The sequence below is a fragment of the Crocodylus porosus genome, unplaced genomic scaffold (genome assembly GCF_001723895.1).
Source record: "Crocodylus porosus isolate Cpor-Errol unplaced genomic scaffold, CroPor_comp1, whole genome shotgun sequence".
Classification (NCBI taxonomy): domain Eukaryota; kingdom Metazoa; phylum Chordata; order Crocodylia; family Crocodylidae; genus Crocodylus; species Crocodylus porosus.
The window spans coordinates 61,933,896-61,952,179 of NW_017728931.1; the positions used below are offsets into that span (position 1 = coordinate 61,933,896).

Genomic DNA, 18,284 nt, shown 5'->3' on the forward strand with positions numbered 1-18,284 from the left:
GGATATGAATCCTCTATCTGGCATCTCTGTAATAACGATAAGTATTGAAATCTCATGTGGAAGCAATTTTGTGCTCCAGGAGGGGATGAGAAGCAGTAGTGGGGATTATAAGAATTATTTCTACAGAAATGTTTCTTTTGTGCCAGTGACTAGCATTCTGGTGCGTGTGTCAGTCTGCCCAGCTAGAGTGCAATAGTGTTTGCAGATGGGAATCCACAGCTGAGGACAGTGGAGATGAGTCCAGTCTCATCCACACAACAGATATTGGGCAATAAACCTCCAGGCAGACTCCTCACTTTTCTCTTTTCTCCAGCAAAGCTGTGTCTCAGACCTGGCCTTGCTGTAACCCCTTGCCCTGCCCTGCTTACTAGCAGAGCTGGACACAGGCATGGGCAAACCAAGTGGCCGCCTGAGGCCCAGACAGAAAGGGGGTCCGAAAATGGTAATTTTTTTTCTGTTGTCCAATTGTTATCATCATTATCTCTGGTGAAGTGGGGCCCGATCCTTTCCACGGGGCCGCCAGGAGCCTAGATATGGTGCTGCTTATTAGTCAACATGGAAGAGCTGGTAAACAAGGAAACTGTCTGCAGTTCATTCTTTAACATATTCAGACCTGAAGAACTGTATGCCGTGGCAATGTATGGCCCATCAACTGGATCTAGCCGGTGGACCCCTGGATCTGGACTCCCTCACCTTGTCACGAGATAGCCTTATCGCATATTTTATCCTCTTTATTTGAAAAGCAACAGAATCCTCATATGCATGTTTTATTTCCTGTATTCCAGTAGCATCTAAATGTAAGGTGTCACTCTAGCTGTACAACATAATGATGATGATGATAATGCTGCTGCTGATAATAGGTATCCAGGTTGTAGTCATATTGGTCTAGAGGAAAAGGCAACCAGGACTTGTAGTAGAGATGATATCTTTTATTAAACCAACAAGATTTTTGTAAAAAAAAGTCTTTAATTGCAGGCTTTCGGGCACAAACACTTCATCAGGCATTGGAGAAAAGATTGTAACAGTTTGCCTGGGTAGAAATGAAATTTCATATTTCATAGGATTTCACAGAGGAGTCAATAGATGGAAAACTCCCCTGGGCTGATAATAGACAGTTATACAGCTGTGCAACAGAAGTCTTTGTTTCCTATTTTCTTCCTGCCATATTTTCCCAGGCTAACTGTACCTTTAACTCCTCCCAGTTTCTTTCAGTGCTCTCTTCTTCAGTCTTAGGTCTGCAGGTATCTTCTCTCCCTCTGGTGGAGTCATGTAACTCGTGTGTCCTAAGGTTGGGTCCTGAAAATACAGTCCTCAGTCCTTCGACTACAGTTACCTCAATAGGCTGGACTTCCCATCAGTGCCTGAAATGCTGTTCTTCTGGAAAGAATGGCAGTACTGGTCACCCTAGAATTAGCTGAATGTTTAGCACATGGCTTTAATGCTCTACCTCTAACAGAAGTGATGCATTTGGTCTCAAAAAGTTGGTTCTGTGTCAGCATTATCTCCATGTCAGTCACTTTGGTCTGATTTTTTTGGTTGCTCTTGGTGTGCGGCCTGGGGCTGGCAGATTTATTTCTCTGTCTTCATGGGTCCTTTGTTTTCTTGCAAGATTGTGAAGACCAGACTGATTCTTATTATTTTGGCCAAAGTCTTCAGAAGTGGCTTATGACTTTCCCCTGGTTTGGGGTGCTCATGGCTGGTTGAGATAAATCCAGGCCTTTGATGTCTTTTCAGAAAGCAGTTGGAGTCTGGAAAACCCTGATCTCAAGCTGAGCCATCAAGCCCTGAGGCATTCAAAGTCACTAGTTCCTTTAGAAAACTGCCCTGTTCTTGTCAGTGTTAATAGCTGGCTTTACTTTTAAGTTCAATGTAAAAAAATGAGCCAGTAAATGAAAATGGATTTGGTTAAACAGTTTATGCAACTCATTCCAAGATTCCGGAAAATCGGGTTACTCACGGTGCTTGTAGTTAGAATCTAGAGATGCTCTCTTAACATAGGAGACTGAGAAAGGTGGGAATTGGGAGATGGTCCTGGAGTTAAGGTGGAGCTAGTTAGAGACAAAAGGTCTGCAGCGACTTGCTTACTGTTCCATAGTAAAAATAGTTTCATTCTTCTCATTCATGCCTGGTTGAACATTAAAGCTATCCCCAACCTAAGTTCTGCATCTGTCTCAACAAGTTGGTTACATATCAGCATTCTGTCCATCACTGCAACCAGTGATCACTACAGTGCTACCACAGGTGACAGTTGATGGTATCTGCTTCAGGTGATAGGGGCTGCAATCTTTACCATGCAAGAAAGTCCTATCTTCCACAGCTCTTTGCCAATCTAGTAAGCAGCAGATCTAAGACTGGCTATGTGGAAATGTTGCAAGAAACCTCTGATTTAATGTATGTTAATTGTGTTAATCAAGTTGCTGGAAAAATGATGGGGGAAATTATAATATTGGTTCGTTAAGCTGACACCTTCCAGGCTTTTCCGAACTTTGTTCCAGCTGTGCATGCTTAATAGAACAGCAGGACGTAACAGAAACCTGGGGTATAGCGAAGGAAGCCTGTTTCCCTTTTACAGAAGCCACTCCCCACATAGATTTGTATCATCATGTCAGAGGAGAGGCTAGAGAGAAACAGGAACCAGGCTTCCTACCAGGAAAAGGGGGTGGGTGTTGGAAAGGAGAAGAGTAGAGAAGGACAGATGAATAAAAAGAGAGAGAGAGAAAGCAATGGAAAGGGAATGAGTCGAAGAAAGTGAGATAACAGAGGGGAGGCGGACAAGCAAAGGAGAAAGCAGCAAAGAGTACAACTTGAGGAGAAAGGAAAGAGATCATGGAGCACCTTTTCCAGTTTTGGTCCCAGCTTGCATCTTGCTGGAACAGTTTACCCATACTGGGCTTCTCCCTCACAGCCTTTGCTTTGTTATTTGTTTTTATAAAGCGCCGTAGAAGCTGGAGTCGCTACCCACCTGGGCCACCCTCTTTGCCTTTCCTTGGGAACATGCTGCAGATTGATTTCTACAACCCTCACCTCTCCTTCAACCAGGTAAATGCTAGTGGGGCTGCTGCCTTTCCCAGAGTGAAGCTGGTCCTGGTTTGGGAATCCTAGAAAGGTTATTTCCCATGCACAAATCTTTGTCAACACAGTAATGATCCCTGTAGGGGGTTGGGTTGAACATTACCCCATTAGTCCTGAAACCTTATATGGGGCTGCAGTTGCCTCAGAGTCCAGAGGGCAATGTTCTACTCCAAAGTCCAGAATAATTTTTAACTAAGATCTGTGTGCACAGGAGCAGAGACTGTGTTTGTGTGTATGTGGACATGCATACCCCTACTTGCAGCCTCTTTGAATGCTGTGTGTAGTTTTTTGGGGAGATGCAATATAAACCAAGCCTGACTTTTTTTTTATACCCCCCATGCAAAAGTCAGGATAGAAGTGCATCTCCTAGACTAACTGAATCAGAGGTGCATAAGTGCTTATGAGCCAAGAGCTCACTTTGGTTGATCTCTTGTATTATCCTGCAGCATTTTGACAGTATTCTACCCCTAAGGTGGCTGGTGAAGAAGTACCATCTCTGTAGCACTTTGAGATCCCTTGGGATGAAATGGGCTACAGCCCTGATTCTCAACCAGGATGCCACCACGGGGTCCTTTGAGATCCTTTCAGGTGTGCTAGGGGGTGCAATATTGCTAGGTGTGCCAACATAATTCACAAGATAAACCCAGAAATTTCAGAGGAATCCATAGTCTTAAAAACATTCTGACCTGTTGTGGTCTTGCTGAGTTTTTTGCAACAGAAAAAAATCCTGTATTATTTTTCCATAGTCAAAAAAATAATGAAAACTAAGTGCTGGCATTTTCCAAGGAGCTCCTTGAGTTTAAGGCTGGGTGCCTTGAGCCTCAAAAAGTTGAGAATTCAGAGCTAAAGAAAGCTTATTGTATAGGAAAACTTTTTTCCCAGGACAGATGTCTCTGATTCTGAGATTTGGCTGTTGAATAGCGTAATCTGTAAGCTAGCCCTATAGTACTGGAAGCATTTGAAAGTCTCAGCAAAGGTGAAACAGTTGGGGTCTCCAGCTATACAGCTTTAAATATCTTGCCTGCTGTAGCCAGAATATCCACAACTCTAGCGACATTAATTATTCAGCAAGTGTACACTTCCATTTTTCTTTTAAGGAAAATATGTTGCATCTTAAAGGAAATACATCTTGCTTTGTCTTCTGGTTGAACCTGCAAACTCTATAGGCCCTGTTCTAGTTTGGCACCACTGCACTTGTGTTTCTAAGTGGAGAAATTGACCTTGGATCATGGGTTTTTTGCCAGGGAGTAGGAAAGGCCATTTGTTTCAGGATCAAATCAGATTATAACAATCCTTGTCACTGAAGTGTTGACTAGAGACTGCTTTTAAGAGCACTTTTTTAGTTGAACCATCCTACTCTCTTTTTTGGCCCCATTTCTGTGTCACAAGCAGAAATGAAAACAGCTCCTATTACTTGGAGAAAAGCAGGAAGTAGAAATAGAAATGGCATTTTATCCTGTCACCCTGCCACCTCTTTTTAAGTATATGCCTGAGGGCTTTATCCACTGGTAGTGACTGGCAGTGTGGTTTTTACCAGTTCACCTGTGGGCTGGCTCCCCTGTCTATAAGCTTGGCTATGGGAGGAGGTCAATGTCCAGTAAGGCAGGGTGGCAATTTGCAGTGCTGGCTACCCTGAATTAACTCCCTGTGTGGACCAAGTTGGTTCCTTGATGTTCAGAGACTACATTTCCTATTTTTAGACCCATTTCCTTACTCCAGCACCCATAAAATGATTCCCTTTATCACCTTTCAAATGTGTGCAGGCAGTGATTCTGTTTCCATAGCTTGGATATTCAGTCAGTTGACACAGCTCATTTAATCTTTCATCATTCCTTGACCTGTCTATTTTTTTTTTAAGTCTTTGATTACTCTTTGAATTCAATCCTAGTTAAACAATACTTATCTGCTATGGAGGTGAGCACTCGGCATTACCACAGAAGTAGCTGTGTCACTGCCTTCCAGAGGTGGGTCATCATCCCCTTGTTCAGAGATACCACTCTGGTGAGGCAGGAGTGCTGTTCCTTAACAGCTAGGCCACTATGGGAGTAGATGACATAAAAAATAGGAAGTGGTAAATTATGAGTTTGTATTTTCCATGCTCGTACCCAGAGAATGGATTTGTTCTCCCTGCCCGTGATACTTTGGTCCCAGAGGAGTGTACTTCTTTTACACTTGTATTTACAACTCTCAATTTCCTGGATAAGACCTGAGAAATTCTGGCACCATTGGAATGGGACAAAGTAGTCAAAAGCTGGTGTAGCGAAACCCAGAAAATTCATTCAATATGTGGGTGGCGGAACCCTCTTCCCATCTGATGATGGACAGCTACATAGTAAGGGCTATACCACCCCTTTCTAACACCTGGAAGTCATGAACAGGGTTTCCCTGTTCCCTGCTTCCTCCAGTTGCTGTGATGACCCTTGGGGGCCATTGGTATATGCTGCAATTTTGAACAGCTGCCAGGGTAATCTCACTTCTTCTAGGTCAAGGGTACTCAACCCCTGGGCCATAGAGCCATGACATCCATGCCACAGGATTCCCTGTGGATCAGGAAATTTGGTTGTGGGAGCAATTCATACTGCCATCCCTCCCCCACTGTCTTAAGTCCCAAGCCCCCCACGGCCATATCAGGGCCCATATTGGGGCTGGACCACACCCCTTCACCCCATGCAAATGGATCAAGGTTCGGCCATGCCCTCCTGCCCCCTTCACATGGCTGAATCAGGCCCTGCCTTGCCCCAGATTAGGCCCATTGGCTAGATCTAGCCTGCAGATGTGGGTGCTGCCCATCTGGCCCACAAGGCAAAAATGTTGAGCACCCCTGTTCTAGGGAAATGGAACTGGATTGGCGTACAGCCGAGCCAGGATCAGGGTAGCTGGTGGGTTAAAGGACTTTGCAACTCAGCAGGTAATATGCACCAAACAATCTTTGGGTGCATCCAACTCCACAGAGCCATTCAGGTCCTGGCCTGAAATTCTGGACTTAAGGTGACCTTCTTGCGTCCTTTCTAGCTATAGGATCCTCCTTTTTACAATGATGTTCTGGTTTAAGAAACCTAATCAACACATTAACCCTTGGAATCACAACTGGTAATAGTTTGTCTTGGTCTAAAGATCATTGCCCTCTGCTCTGGTGTTTGTAGGAGAACTGTATCACATTTTAAATTCCTTCTTATATGTAAAAGTGAGCCATCTCACTGTATATTTAGCAACCACATCAGTGAAGGTAGAAAAGAAACTGCTCCCCTCCTACTCCCCCGATCCATGCTGTGATAGGATTATGAACGTTGTGCAAGCAATTTCTCAGAATGGCAACACATGAACAACTCCAGGTTAACTAGCTACTCAGGTCAACTGTGTCTGAGTTGTTCCATGGGCTATCTTTGAAGATGCCATAGGAGTCCTAACTTCTTGTAGTCATTCAAAATTGCAAGGGTGTTTTTTATGATATTGCTGGCAAAATTTTACCTTGGGCGTAATTGTGTTCTATTAACTTAAATTCTCCTAAATTACACTTTCAGCTAATAATGGTGGGTTTTTTCCATTGCCTGTGAAAGGTGCTGTGGTAAGTTGCCATGAGTTGTTGCTCTGCAGAAATATTTGTATCATTAATTGATTGCTAAAGTTCTTTGTGATAATTTTACAGATTCACAGAAGTTTAGGGCTGGAAGGGACCTCATCAGATCATTCAAGATCCTCCAAAACACTTAGATATATTTTAGCATCACAGTCTGAAAAAAACAAAGCATGACCTGGTTTTCAGCCATAGAAATCAACAGCTTTTCTTTCTTCTTTCTCTCTTGACAGCTGAATAAGAAGTTTGGGAATGTTTTTAGTCTTCAGTACTTCTGGAGTAACATGGTGGTGGTGAATGGGTACAAGGCAGTGAAGGATGCACTGGTCCAGAAAGCAGAGGACTTTGCTGACCGACCTTATTTTCCTAAATATGCCCATCTAGGTTATAACAAACGCTCTCAAGGCAAGTGCCATGAAAACTAACATCGGTTTCTGACCGTAGTTCTGAGATGACTGGCTTGTAAATTGGAGGGGAATTGGCCAGTGTGCTGCCTCTTTTCTTGTCCCTTTGCTTATGCTTCTTGTGCTGGAACCTGACTCTACCAGTGCCTCTGATAGTTTCCTCCCCTTCTCTTGGCTGTAGTGAGCAGATTGAAGTGTTACTGGGTACAATGGAAGTGGCTGTTCTGTAATGTTAAGTAAGATTTTCAGGGTTACTTGTACCCCTTGTCACCCATAATCAGAACTGGTGGATTTCTATTTCATTCATGTTTCTCATGTTCTGTATGTTGCTTTGTCAGGTCGTAAAGAAATATATTTTTACAAGGAATCTCCTGGAACTGACAGTGAATATGTGGGAGAGTAGAAAGAAATACAGTTTGAAAGGGAGGCTTGTTAGTCTGGGTACTATCTTGAATTATCACAAATCCCTTCCATAACATCCTTCCGCAACATAAAATTGGAGCTCAGAAACCTTTAGTCACAGCTTGTCATAGAAACAGAGACAAGAAGGTTTGGAGGGTACCTCCAGATGTCATCTAGTCCAAACTTTTAACTGAGAGAAACCATACTTTCCCTCTCCCACACTCTAGCCAAGGCAAAAGTGTTGCCTACAGTACCATCTCCAGCAGTTCTATCCAACAGTTTAATCCTTAGGAAATGCTTTCTGACCTGAGGCCCATACCCTCAACTCTGGTATACTGGCAAAACACCATTGATCACATCAATTTATATAAGTTGAGGAAATGACCCCAATTTTTTTCCAAGTTGTATTACATATCATTGCTTCCAGGTACACTTTGCACCTTTCAAATTAATTCCTCCTCTTAACCAGCTACACAGGGGAAGGTTGAAACCATAAGTCCCTTTCATTTGTCAAGCTATACATATTCTTCTGCTTTCATCTTTCCTTGCAAGTCAGTTCTCTAAGTCCAATTTTGTTACTCTTCAGTGAATTTTGTCTGATATAGTTCACAGAGCTCTTTATATATCCTGTTAAATAATTGTCTTTCAGGGTTAATAATCTCAAGGTATGGTCCTGCCTGGAGACAACAAAGGAGATTTGCACTCTGCACCTTGAAGAACTTTGGGATGGGAAAGAAATCCTTGGAGAACCAGATTTCTCAAGAAGCTGGATATCTGTGCTCTGCTTTCAGCTCTAAAGAAGGTTCGTCTCATCCAGGGAGACGGGGAATTGGATTTAAATAAGTCATGTATAAGGAAATAATTTCTGAAGAAAGACATACTAATTTCTGTATGTTGCCTTCTATCCATAAAGATATTAAAATGCTCTGGGGACCAAAAAGATAATGATCACGCACCTAGCACTATCATGTAGCCCAGGAGCGATGCATAGGGGGTGCACATTCACCCCGACTGGCTCCTGTGGGGAGTCACTGCTCACCACCCCACCACCAACACTGCTGGTGGCATCTGTGGGTGGTCTGCAATCCCTGCTGGCTGCTGCTGCTGCCAGCAGCAGCTGTGGATGGTTGCTGACCCTTGGTCAGTGCTTGCCACCCTCCCCACCCCAGCCGCTGCCAGCGGCATCTGTGGGAGCTCCCCCACTTAGTATCACCATGCTCCCACCACCACCGTGCCCCCCAACCCCTGAGGGCACGTGTCATTCATGATGTAGCCAGCTCTGGTCTACGTCCTGTCATTATTTTCACAGAATATCCATTTGGGATTGAAAATGATGTCATAATTTATTTTTTTTCAGGTCACCCTTTTGATCCACTTTTTCTTGTAAAGAAGGCAGTTTCCAATGTGATCTACTCTCTTACCTTTGGTGAGCGCTTTGACTATGATGATGAGAAATTTCAGAGGCTTGTGGAAATCTTTCAACAGAGCATGAAGGAAGAGAGTGGATTCTTGCCCCAGGTAAACCAGCAAGGATAATTTACTCAGGGAGAAGCTGCTAATGATTGAGCAACCAGATGGTGTTCTATTAACCCTTTGTCTTGCTCACTTTGATATTCTAGCTCCTTAACGAAGTGCCTTTTTTGCTTCGCATCCCTCGAGTGCCACAAAAGGTGTTTCAATACCAAAGGGCCTCCATGAGCTTAATAGATGCGATTCTGAAGAAGCACAAAGAGACCTGGGATTCTACCCACATCAGAGACTTTACTGATGCATTTCTGCAAGAGATGGAGAAGGTAGGAAACCAACAGGACCTCTTTGAATGTATAGTTTTGTGCTTGGTGAATACACTAGTAAAGGAACAATCTCTGTTGGTTCCTTTCATATATAAAGCAACCCATATGCTCTTGTATATGAAGCAATCTGCAAATGCTACAAGCAACGTTGTACAGTGAATAGCTCATTTCTCTCTTTCAACGTTCTCTTATCACTAGTACATGGATCAAGTGGCCCAAGTCTGAATAACAAAATAATATGGTAGGAAGCCAACCTACTCTTTTCTTTAATATGTTCTGCAAGTTCATATGGTTCAGAGGTTCTGGTACACAGCCTGGATTCCATCTGGAGCACCTCTGTGATTGCAGCAACGCTAAGAAGGAAGTGATTGTTGTGTATCTGAGACTCTTAGCTTAGTGAGTTCATGCTCAGAAATCACTTGGAGGATGAGCTGGTACTAGGAGATTCCATTTTGTACTGAAGATTTCAAACAGTATCCAGTGAAGTTGGTGAAAAGAACACCCATTAATTCCAGTGGATGCTGTATCTCATCTTTAGCTCTCTCACTTGTAGAACAGGTTGGACTATTGATGTAAACCAGCTAGGTACATAATAGTTTTTATCTTTTTCTTTTTTTATACAAGTCCCAGGAGAAATGCTAACTACAGGTTGCCGACTATACCTAGTTGGAAAAACACTTCATGCCAAAAATCCAATCAATTCATTTTTATATCTTTTTAGCTTTAGCTCTGAAACCTCAATACTTCCAAAGCAGGTGAGGGTAGAAAATGGGAGGAAACATCAAGGAGAGCTAAGGTATGGCAAGAAGTATTAGAGCCCTTGAGGTAGCAAAACCCCCATTTGTGGATCTGTACAGAACAGGCACAGGTGTTGATGTAGGCTATGGATGTACATGTCTAGCAGTGGCCTTGGGGACCTGTGGCTTATATTATTGCAGCCCATTTGGGGTGTGGTCTCTAGCCACTTAGAAGCTAAACAGCCCTGTCTTATTAACACTTTCTGAAGATCATTGAAAAACTGTTTTTCAGAGGCTTCTGGTTCAAAGGCCTCTTCCATTTCCAGCCTTTTCCCTAAATTAGAAATTTATGTACTTTGGGGAAAAAACATTAAAATAGATGGACTGCTGCTACAGCTATATTCTGTTTCCCTCTGTGAGCCTAGAAGGAAAGTAGGACGAGAGTAAGAAAACGTATTCCTTGGGCTTTCTTATGCTTCTTTCCTTTTGTGTAGGTGCCGAATTATTAGCCTTGTGCTGATAAAGTCCAGTTTGGGTTGCCTAAATAATCCAATGCTGGAGGCACCTGTGCATTTTAGGCCCAACAGTGTGGATGAGGTGAGAGATCTCCTAGGTACAAGACTGTTCCCTGGGTTTAATTAATAGAGGATGAATATATAAGTTACCCCGAGTAATTGAAGATGAGCATGATTTCCTTCAGCTCCTATTCTCACCCACCGCTTCTGATCCCTCTTCTACCACTGTCTACAGAAGGTATTTAGGACTCCTCTCTCTCAACCTGTACCAGCATCCCCCTGCATCTCTGGATAAAATCCACCTCCTTAGCAGCCCCCCTGCCCAAAGTTGTTGTCATCTACACCTCTTGCAGCTCACACAAGACCTGACTGTCAGATCAAATTATTCATTAGTATTAGTAGCAGCAGTATATGTTTACATAAGAATTGTTCCCAAAGGTTTCGGTTCAGTCTTGTTCCCCATACATGCTAGGTGCTGCATAAAGAGAGAGACAGTTACTGCCCCAGAAAATATCAAGTCAAGAGGAAGTCCATACCCCCCTTTTCCTCCAGGGCTGATGCTCACCATTAGATACCTTATATCTTGCCCACATAAAATGTCCTTTTCCAGGAAAAGTTCATGAGGAAATTGATAAGGTGATTGGCAGGGATCGGTCACCCAACATGCTGGACCAAGCAAATATGCCTTACGCCAATGCTGTGATCCATGAAATACAGTGTTATGGGGATATTGTTCCCACTGGACTGCCTCACATGACATACCGGGACACTGAGCTTCAAGGATTCTTCATTCCTAAGGTTTGTGTAGCACAGGTTGCCTGGACTAGGCTGCAGAAACTCCAGGTCACCAGTTGAAATCCAGGATGGCAATAGCTATTTAGAGACCACTGGATATCTCAGTTCTGGTCTAAGTGGCAACATCTGGCACTAATTGTGCTTCTTCGCTGACAGCCTTGCTAGAGATGCTGAGATTGTGAAATACTACCTTCCCAGTTTGGCCTTACAGTTAGTTCCTTTAGCTCAGGCCTATAGCCTGAGACTGGGGAAAGATCACAATTTTCCCCACAGTCAAATGAGAATCAGCATTGTTGGAGCTGGTGAATTAGGACTGTTTCTCTAGTGCTAAAATTAATCTCACAGCAAGCTTTGGAGGTGCTGGGGAACGCAGATAGTTTTCACAATGTGCCTCTCAGTAGTCCACGGTACAAATGCCCGCCATATGACGATGTTAGTTAGGACTCGAACCAAAAGGGTTTTAAGTTTAATAGCAAACATCAGGGCCTAATTTCCCTGCACTATTAGGGGCATCAGAAGTGTTCTCTGTCTCCTGAAGACTGAACAGTGGCCGCTACTGGAGATGGGATACTGAATATCCTAAATGAAATGTGGGAGAGCTCCTGGCTCTGTGGCTGCTGTTTCAGAAGCTCTGGCCTCCCACTGTTGTTCCAAAGGTGAAAGGAGCTCAGGCTGTGTCCTTTGGCTGCTCAGAGAGACCGGCACATTTTCTTCTTCCAGCTCTTGTGCTGGGCTCACATGGACTCTGGGAAGTGGTTAACAGTGGCCCTATCCTGTAATGAATGCACTGCTCTTCCTTGTTACAGCAGAATGATGTTTTGGGGGCTCCTGTCCCATGGAACCGCAGGGGAGGTGGTTGGTTGAGAACCTCTAGTAATTGAGAATCAGGGGCAGGAGGTGGGCTACTGAATACAGAGGGACGTCATTCTGCTCTGGGATGGCATATCTTGTGTCCTTACATATCTCTTCTGTTTGTGGGCTGCCTAGGATACGGTCATCATCACCAACTTGTCCTCCGTGTTGAAGGATGAAACCTTTTGGGAGAAGCCGCACCAATTTTACCCAAAGCACTTCCTGGATGCAGATGGGCAGTTTGTGAAGCGAGAGGCCTTTCTGCCTTTCTCTGCAGGTAAGTCCAGCTGCAGCTGGGACAGCTGGGAGAGACCATCCCTGCAGAGGTGTGTCACTGGGCCAGAGGAATAATCTGCCTCTTCCTCTTCCAGTGCCAGCAAGTGAGCATCTTATCTGTCCATCTGCCTTGGTTCCCTCCCAAAATATGGTCAACTTGCCTGGAGCAGGTCTTGGCAACCTTTTGGCCACTGTGGGCTGCTGCTGCTTATGACCCAGCCCCTGCCATGGGCTGTGCCATGCAGCCAGCTCTTCCTGCTGCAGAGAGGGATAAGGGGTCCTGTCAAAGGTAAAGGCCTGACACATGTCTGATTTGGCAGATTCTCACCTGTGGCCATGTTACAGGAGAGCTTACACTGTCTGGGTACGAGGGTGACATAAGTGTTATCCTTTAAGTTACAAGCCAAATATATTTGTTCTATTTGATGGGTTTTATTTTAGTCCTTGAATAACTAATTGAGCACACAGACTCATCTCCCTTGTGCTTTCTATTGGTGCCTGCCTCTCACTGCCAGGTTCCTAGCTTTGCCTTCTCTGGTTGCTCACACAAGAAAATGAGCTCTTTGGTGGTTGACTTCAAAGAAATTAATTCAAGGATGTAACTGCATTTTATTTGAAGATGGCCTACTTCTCTGAGTCTTTTTTAGAGCAGCCTCACCAAAAAAACCTCCCCTGACAAAGTCCTGTGTTCATGCTTTCCTCTGCATCTTCTGGTACCAAAGGAAAGGGAATGTTAAGCAATCCACAGAGACATTTCACCCAAATCCCTCTGTACATAGTCTGGGAATAGAAAGTGTGTGTGTGTGGACAGATTCTCCACTTCACTCCAATCTGTGGTCATGCCATGAGGAAGCTCCCCTTCCAGTGTCTCATAACTTACAGTTGCTTTGCCATGCTCTTTCACCAACACCACCTTCCTCTTCTCCTTCTCCTCACTCCCTCTCTCTTAGGTCGCCGTATCTGTCTGGGAGAGCAGCTGGCCAGGATGGAGCTCTTCCTCTTCTTCACCAGCCTCCTGCAGTGTTTCACTTTCCAGGTCCCTGAGGACCAACCCAGTCCTCAAGAGGATGGGTGTTTTGCCATCATACATTTCCCATATCCCTACCAGATCCAGGCTATCTTAAGATGAATGCAGATGTCTGCCGAGTTCTCCTCGGATGTTTCAAGAGTGTTTAGTATATGCCTTATTCTTTGAGAACATCTCTTTAGAGCTTATTGACTGCATTTGAATCCAGGGCTGAAACAGTTTTAGTGATGGGCTATGGGATATGATTCTGTAAACACACGCTATTTGTCTATTAGCACCATGTACATTCCTGCCACATTTAAGTGCATAAAACCAGGGTGATTTCCCCCCTGAGACGAGGTTGGCTGTTATGTTTGCTAGTGCACTTTGCCTCTGCTTGTATGTGCAGCAGATCAGGACATTTGGTAAATAAAAACAGACTGTCTTCTGCTGATGCAAACTGACCCTGAGGTAGCTGTGCCCATGCTTGCCACCAGTATGGAATTAAAAGATGAGTATGTCTTTGATTCTTTCTCACATGAAGAGATCATGCTTGCATGATTTAGTCCCAACATCAACCATGTTTCCTGAATATATGCAACATGCAGGGCCTTGCTGCTGTTCTGATTAGGTTCTGGCACTTTCAGAAACATAGGGTACAGGGTAGCCTATAGTAGACCCTAAGCTACTTAGCAGTATGTTATAACATTTGCTTGAGCAGACTTTGGGTAAGGGAGGAAGAGGCAAAGGACATAAAGACTAGGGACAGACGTTCAAAAAGCCTGAGCCTGACTTGATTCAATCTTCGCAGGTTAGTCTAACCTGGCTAGGCTAAATCAGTTTATAACCATACAGATATCCCATACATGCAGGCACATGCCTGCAGTGGCTTAGGCTAGAAGCTGGGGGGGGCGGCGGGGGGCACTAGAGAAGCCCTTCTTTCCCCTTCACAGCACTGAGCTATGGGAGAGGCATAGCCAGGCCCCAGCAGGATGCTCTGATTAGCCCAGCAGGGAATTGATAACAGTGTTTATCACCCATAACTCTGTGTTTATTACCCCATTAAGAAAACAACAGGGGGACATTACTAGCTATCTGTTGATTCTGCCTTTGTTCCATCTACCACAAGCCGGCATGAGGGGTGGGGGAAATTCAAGGTTAGCAGGGAGTGCGGGGGGCGGGGGGCAAGCAGCCTGCAGTCTCTGCCAGAGCTGCAGCCAGGGAGCAGAGGGAAGGAGCCAGTTCTGCTGTGGAGCAGACAGCCCCATCCAGCCCAGAGTATGCTGGGACGCTGGGGAAGGCTGGTTTATCTTAAACCAGAAAGGGGTCTGGGACAGACATTGCATAAACTAGTTTGAGCCAAATCAGTTATGTCTGATACTACATTCAGCCAGGTTTATCTCAAACTGGTTTCAGCCATTTTCAAACTGATTTATGTTCCCTGAGCATCTGTTCTGTTACAGGTTTAAACCAGTTTCTGATCACTTAAATTTGCTTATGTGTAATGTCTGTTCCTAGCTGAACAGGCAAGAAAATGTTATATATGACAAGAGTTCAGAAGGCAAGAGGAAAGACAAGGTAAGATGGTTATCTTTTGGTCACAAGTCATTTAGTGTTTTTATAACAGGTGGATCTGGTGTAGTGCAGATGCAGCTTATATAGATGATTAAACATAGGTATTTCTTCTTGAAAATAAGCAAGATATGCTCAATAATCACATTTGATAGAGTTCGTATTAATATTAATGATGAGAGAACCTGCGAGGTACATTTCTATATTTTTTTAACTTTTATTAAATAAGCTTTTGAAGTTGGCCCAGGTAATTGAGGATCAAAATCCAGCTTCACCTTAGAATCTTTGCTTGTCAGCTTTGATGCATGGTTCTTGCTGAATGGCCCATCTGCAGATGAACCAAGATAAGCATATCTCTGACATTTTTAGTGTCTAAATCTAGGTAAGAAAATCTTTACAGAAGACACCACTAAAAGGAAAAATGTGATGGTGAATGTGATGAAGGTGCAACAAAGTTATCTGAGACTGTGAAGAAAAATGTTACCATATTTTCTTGCATACCATGTACCCCCAGATAAGACATGCACCTTATTTTTGGGGAGGCAAAATGGAGAAAGAGATTTTTCCAGCATTATGGCTGCATAGAGCAGGGACAGATAAATCTTCATCTCGCCTTCAATTTCCTGCTTTACCAAAAGCTGTTCAACCCAAGACTGGCTCTCTTCCAAGACAGCATTGTTCCCCCTGAAGTCAGAGCAAGGCTGATTCTGACTTGTGGCACCTTGCTATACTCACCACACCTCATTACACCCTAACTGCTGCTAAGATTGGTCCCCACTATGGATCTATGATTTTGAAAAGAGTTAAAATATTCTGCAAAGCTGTGAAATAGGTGGAGAGAGAGCAGGATTAGCTAAAAGACAGGACAATTGTCAAAAGAAAGGTTAGGAGCAAGCTATCCCAATGCAATGGAAGAATGGGAAGTTTAACCCTTTTGGTATGATGAAGGTAACCTTAGTTACAGATATTGCAAAGAAGCCTAAAGTAATGTGTTGGGTTGTTTTTTTTTACTTCAGGCTTCACAAATAGGGTCAGCTACCAGTGACGAGCACTTTTGGTGGCAAAGATAGGAAAGAAGACAAACAGCCTGGAGTGTGGAAGAACAGGTTAGGAATTACTTAGGGAAGCTAGATGTTTTCAAGGTGGCAGGGGTGGATGGGGTGCACCTTAGGGTACTAAAGGAACTTACTGAGGTAATTTTGAAGCCATTTGCTACTCTTGGAGGTTGCCTGAGTCCTGGATAATTGGAAAAGGGCAACTGTAGTTCCCATCTTTAAGGAAGAGAAAAAGGAAGTTCTGGGAAATTACAGACAAGCCTGACCTGATCTCAACAACTAGAAAAATCATGGAACAGGTCCTCAAGGAATATATTTCAAAGCATCTAGAGGAGACCAAGCTGATCAAGAGCATCTATCGTGGATTCATCAAGAGCAAGTCGTGCCTGTTCAGTTTGATTTCCTTCTATGATAATGTGACAAATTTGCAGATGACACCAAGTTGGGTGGAGCTGCAGACACTCTGGAGGGTAGGGCTAGGATCCAGAATTACCTGGATAGACTGGAAAAATGGTTTGCAATTAACTAAATTAAATTCAACAAAAACAAGTGTGAAGTTCTACACATTGGATAGAACAATTGCGTAATTAAAGGCCGGGGAACACCTGGCTAGGCTGTGATACTGAAGAGAAGGATTTATTGGGTTGCAGTACAGTATAAGCTCAGTATGAGCCAGCAGTGTGCCAAGAGCATACTGAGTAGTGTTAACAAGAGGATCGCTTGCAGATCAAAGGAAGTGACTCGTGCTGTACAATGAAAGTGCTGGTGAGGCCTCATTTGGAGTACTGTGTCCAATTTTGGCCCCACACTTCAAGAAGGATGTGGAGAGTTTGGAAAGAGTCTAGCATACAGCAACAAAGATGATTAGAGGCCTGGGAAGCAGGCTAGGACAGGCTGAAAGAACTAGTGTTGTTTAGTTTGGAGAAGAGAAGGCTGAAGAGGGGTTTGATAACAGTCTTCAAATAGCTGAAGGGTGATTATAGAGAGCAAGGAGATAGACTGTTCTCTGTGGCAAACTGCAGCAGAGGAAATGTAGATTCAAGACCAGGAAGAACTTTCTGACTATGAGGGTGATTAAGCATTGGAACAGGCTATTCAGAGAAGCTGTGGAATATCCATCTCTAGAAATGTTCATAAGTAGGTTGTACAGACCCTGGGCTGAGATGATTAACCAGGGATGATCCTGCCTTGAGCAAGGGGCTGGATGTGAGGACCCTTCCAGCTCTACTTTCCTATCATCTCCCAGGCTATAGAGAGGACCAAAGCTCTGTTAACGCCCTTCAGGTAGTGAGGAACAGGTGGAATATATTTGGTGTGCTGAACATCAGGGTAGGTCTAGTTTAAAAGGAAAAAGCTATTCCGAATGTGAAGATGATCTAGAGGGTGCGGGAACCAAACAATAAGGTCAGGTAGAGCCAAACATCTTCCTTCACCACCCTTGCAACATTCAAATGTGCGTTAGTGTAATGAAGTGTAGGTTACCTAATTGTTTTAGGTGTTCATGCATACTGTGCAGGCTGTCTATTTAATCCTCATTTCTTCATAAACAATATGTTCAGTCACAAGATCTGCTTCTGCTCCTTCGGCAACTTTTTCCAGCCTTTCCTATTCGTAAATTGTTGGTGGTAGTACTGGGTGGAGGCCCCTTTAAGGCAGTGGGCCTGCTCACTCCTGGCTCTGCCCTTTTTGGGCTGTATAAGAAGGGAGTCAGGAAAAAACCTGGTAGTTGTAGCCTGGCCACCAAAGAAGTTAGAGCTCCTGAGTGAGTTAGAGCAACCTGAGGCTGCAGAGCATGGAGAGAGGCCCGAGAGCAGATCAGCCAGAAAACCAGGGGCTGCAGAGTGTGGTGGAGGCACAGTCATGCAGCTGGCAAGCAAAATCACAAAGGTAATATTGGTAAGAGTCCTACTTCTACTATTGCTACTGTTTTGCAGCCAGTGATTGCTCATGACTTGCAGTGCTAGCACCTGGGGTTAGATCCCAAGACTGCCTGTCCACTAATGGCAGTGCTGTAATCATTAGTCGTTCACAGTCAGGCTGGCTTCCTTGGTCTTCTCTTGGCCCCATGACTGCTGCATTCAATCTGGTTTCAGGAGGTGGAGAGTGCCATCCCTCTGCCAGGCTCTATAACTTGGTAGTTAGGGCCCTCTCCTGGGAAGTGGGAGATGTGGATTATTCTAAAAAATCAACCAAATGCAATGAATGCATAAGTTGAATGGACTGTGCATGTA

General features: G+C 44.1%; 1 protein-coding gene across 1 annotated transcript; it reads left to right on the forward strand.

The window, feature by feature from the left end:
- Window positions 1–2,650: 2,650 nt before the first annotated feature.
- On the forward strand, window positions 2,651–13,890 carry LOC109315960 (cytochrome P450 2D6). The gene is made up of 9 exons (XM_019543924.1): window positions 2,651–3,039; window positions 6,880–7,051; window positions 8,102–8,254; window positions 8,810–8,970; window positions 9,072–9,400; window positions 10,477–10,579; window positions 11,059–11,295; window positions 12,280–12,421; window positions 13,371–13,890. Exons 1-9 carry the CDS (start codon window positions 2,827–2,829, stop codon window positions 13,547–13,549), a joined length of 1,689 nt encoding a protein of 562 aa, XP_019399469.1. The 5' UTR covers window positions 2,651–2,826; the 3' UTR covers window positions 13,550–13,890.
- Window positions 13,891–18,284: the final 4,394 nt, after the last annotated feature.

Bases quoted from the DNA above. Each gene is read 5' to 3' on its own strand.
- LOC109315960 (XM_019543924.1), top strand. From the start codon at position 2,827: ATGGAGCACCTTTTCCAGTTTTGGTCCCAGCTTGCATCTTGCTGGAAC. The intron at 8,255-8,809 runs GTTCGTCTCATC...ATTTTTTTTCAG, and splicing joins TGCTTTCAGCTCTAAAGAAG to GTCACCCTTTTGATCCACTT. The intron at 9,401-10,476 runs GTGAATAGCTCA...CCTTTTGTGTAG, and splicing joins GCTACAAGCAACGTTGTACA to GTGCCGAATTATTAGCCTTG.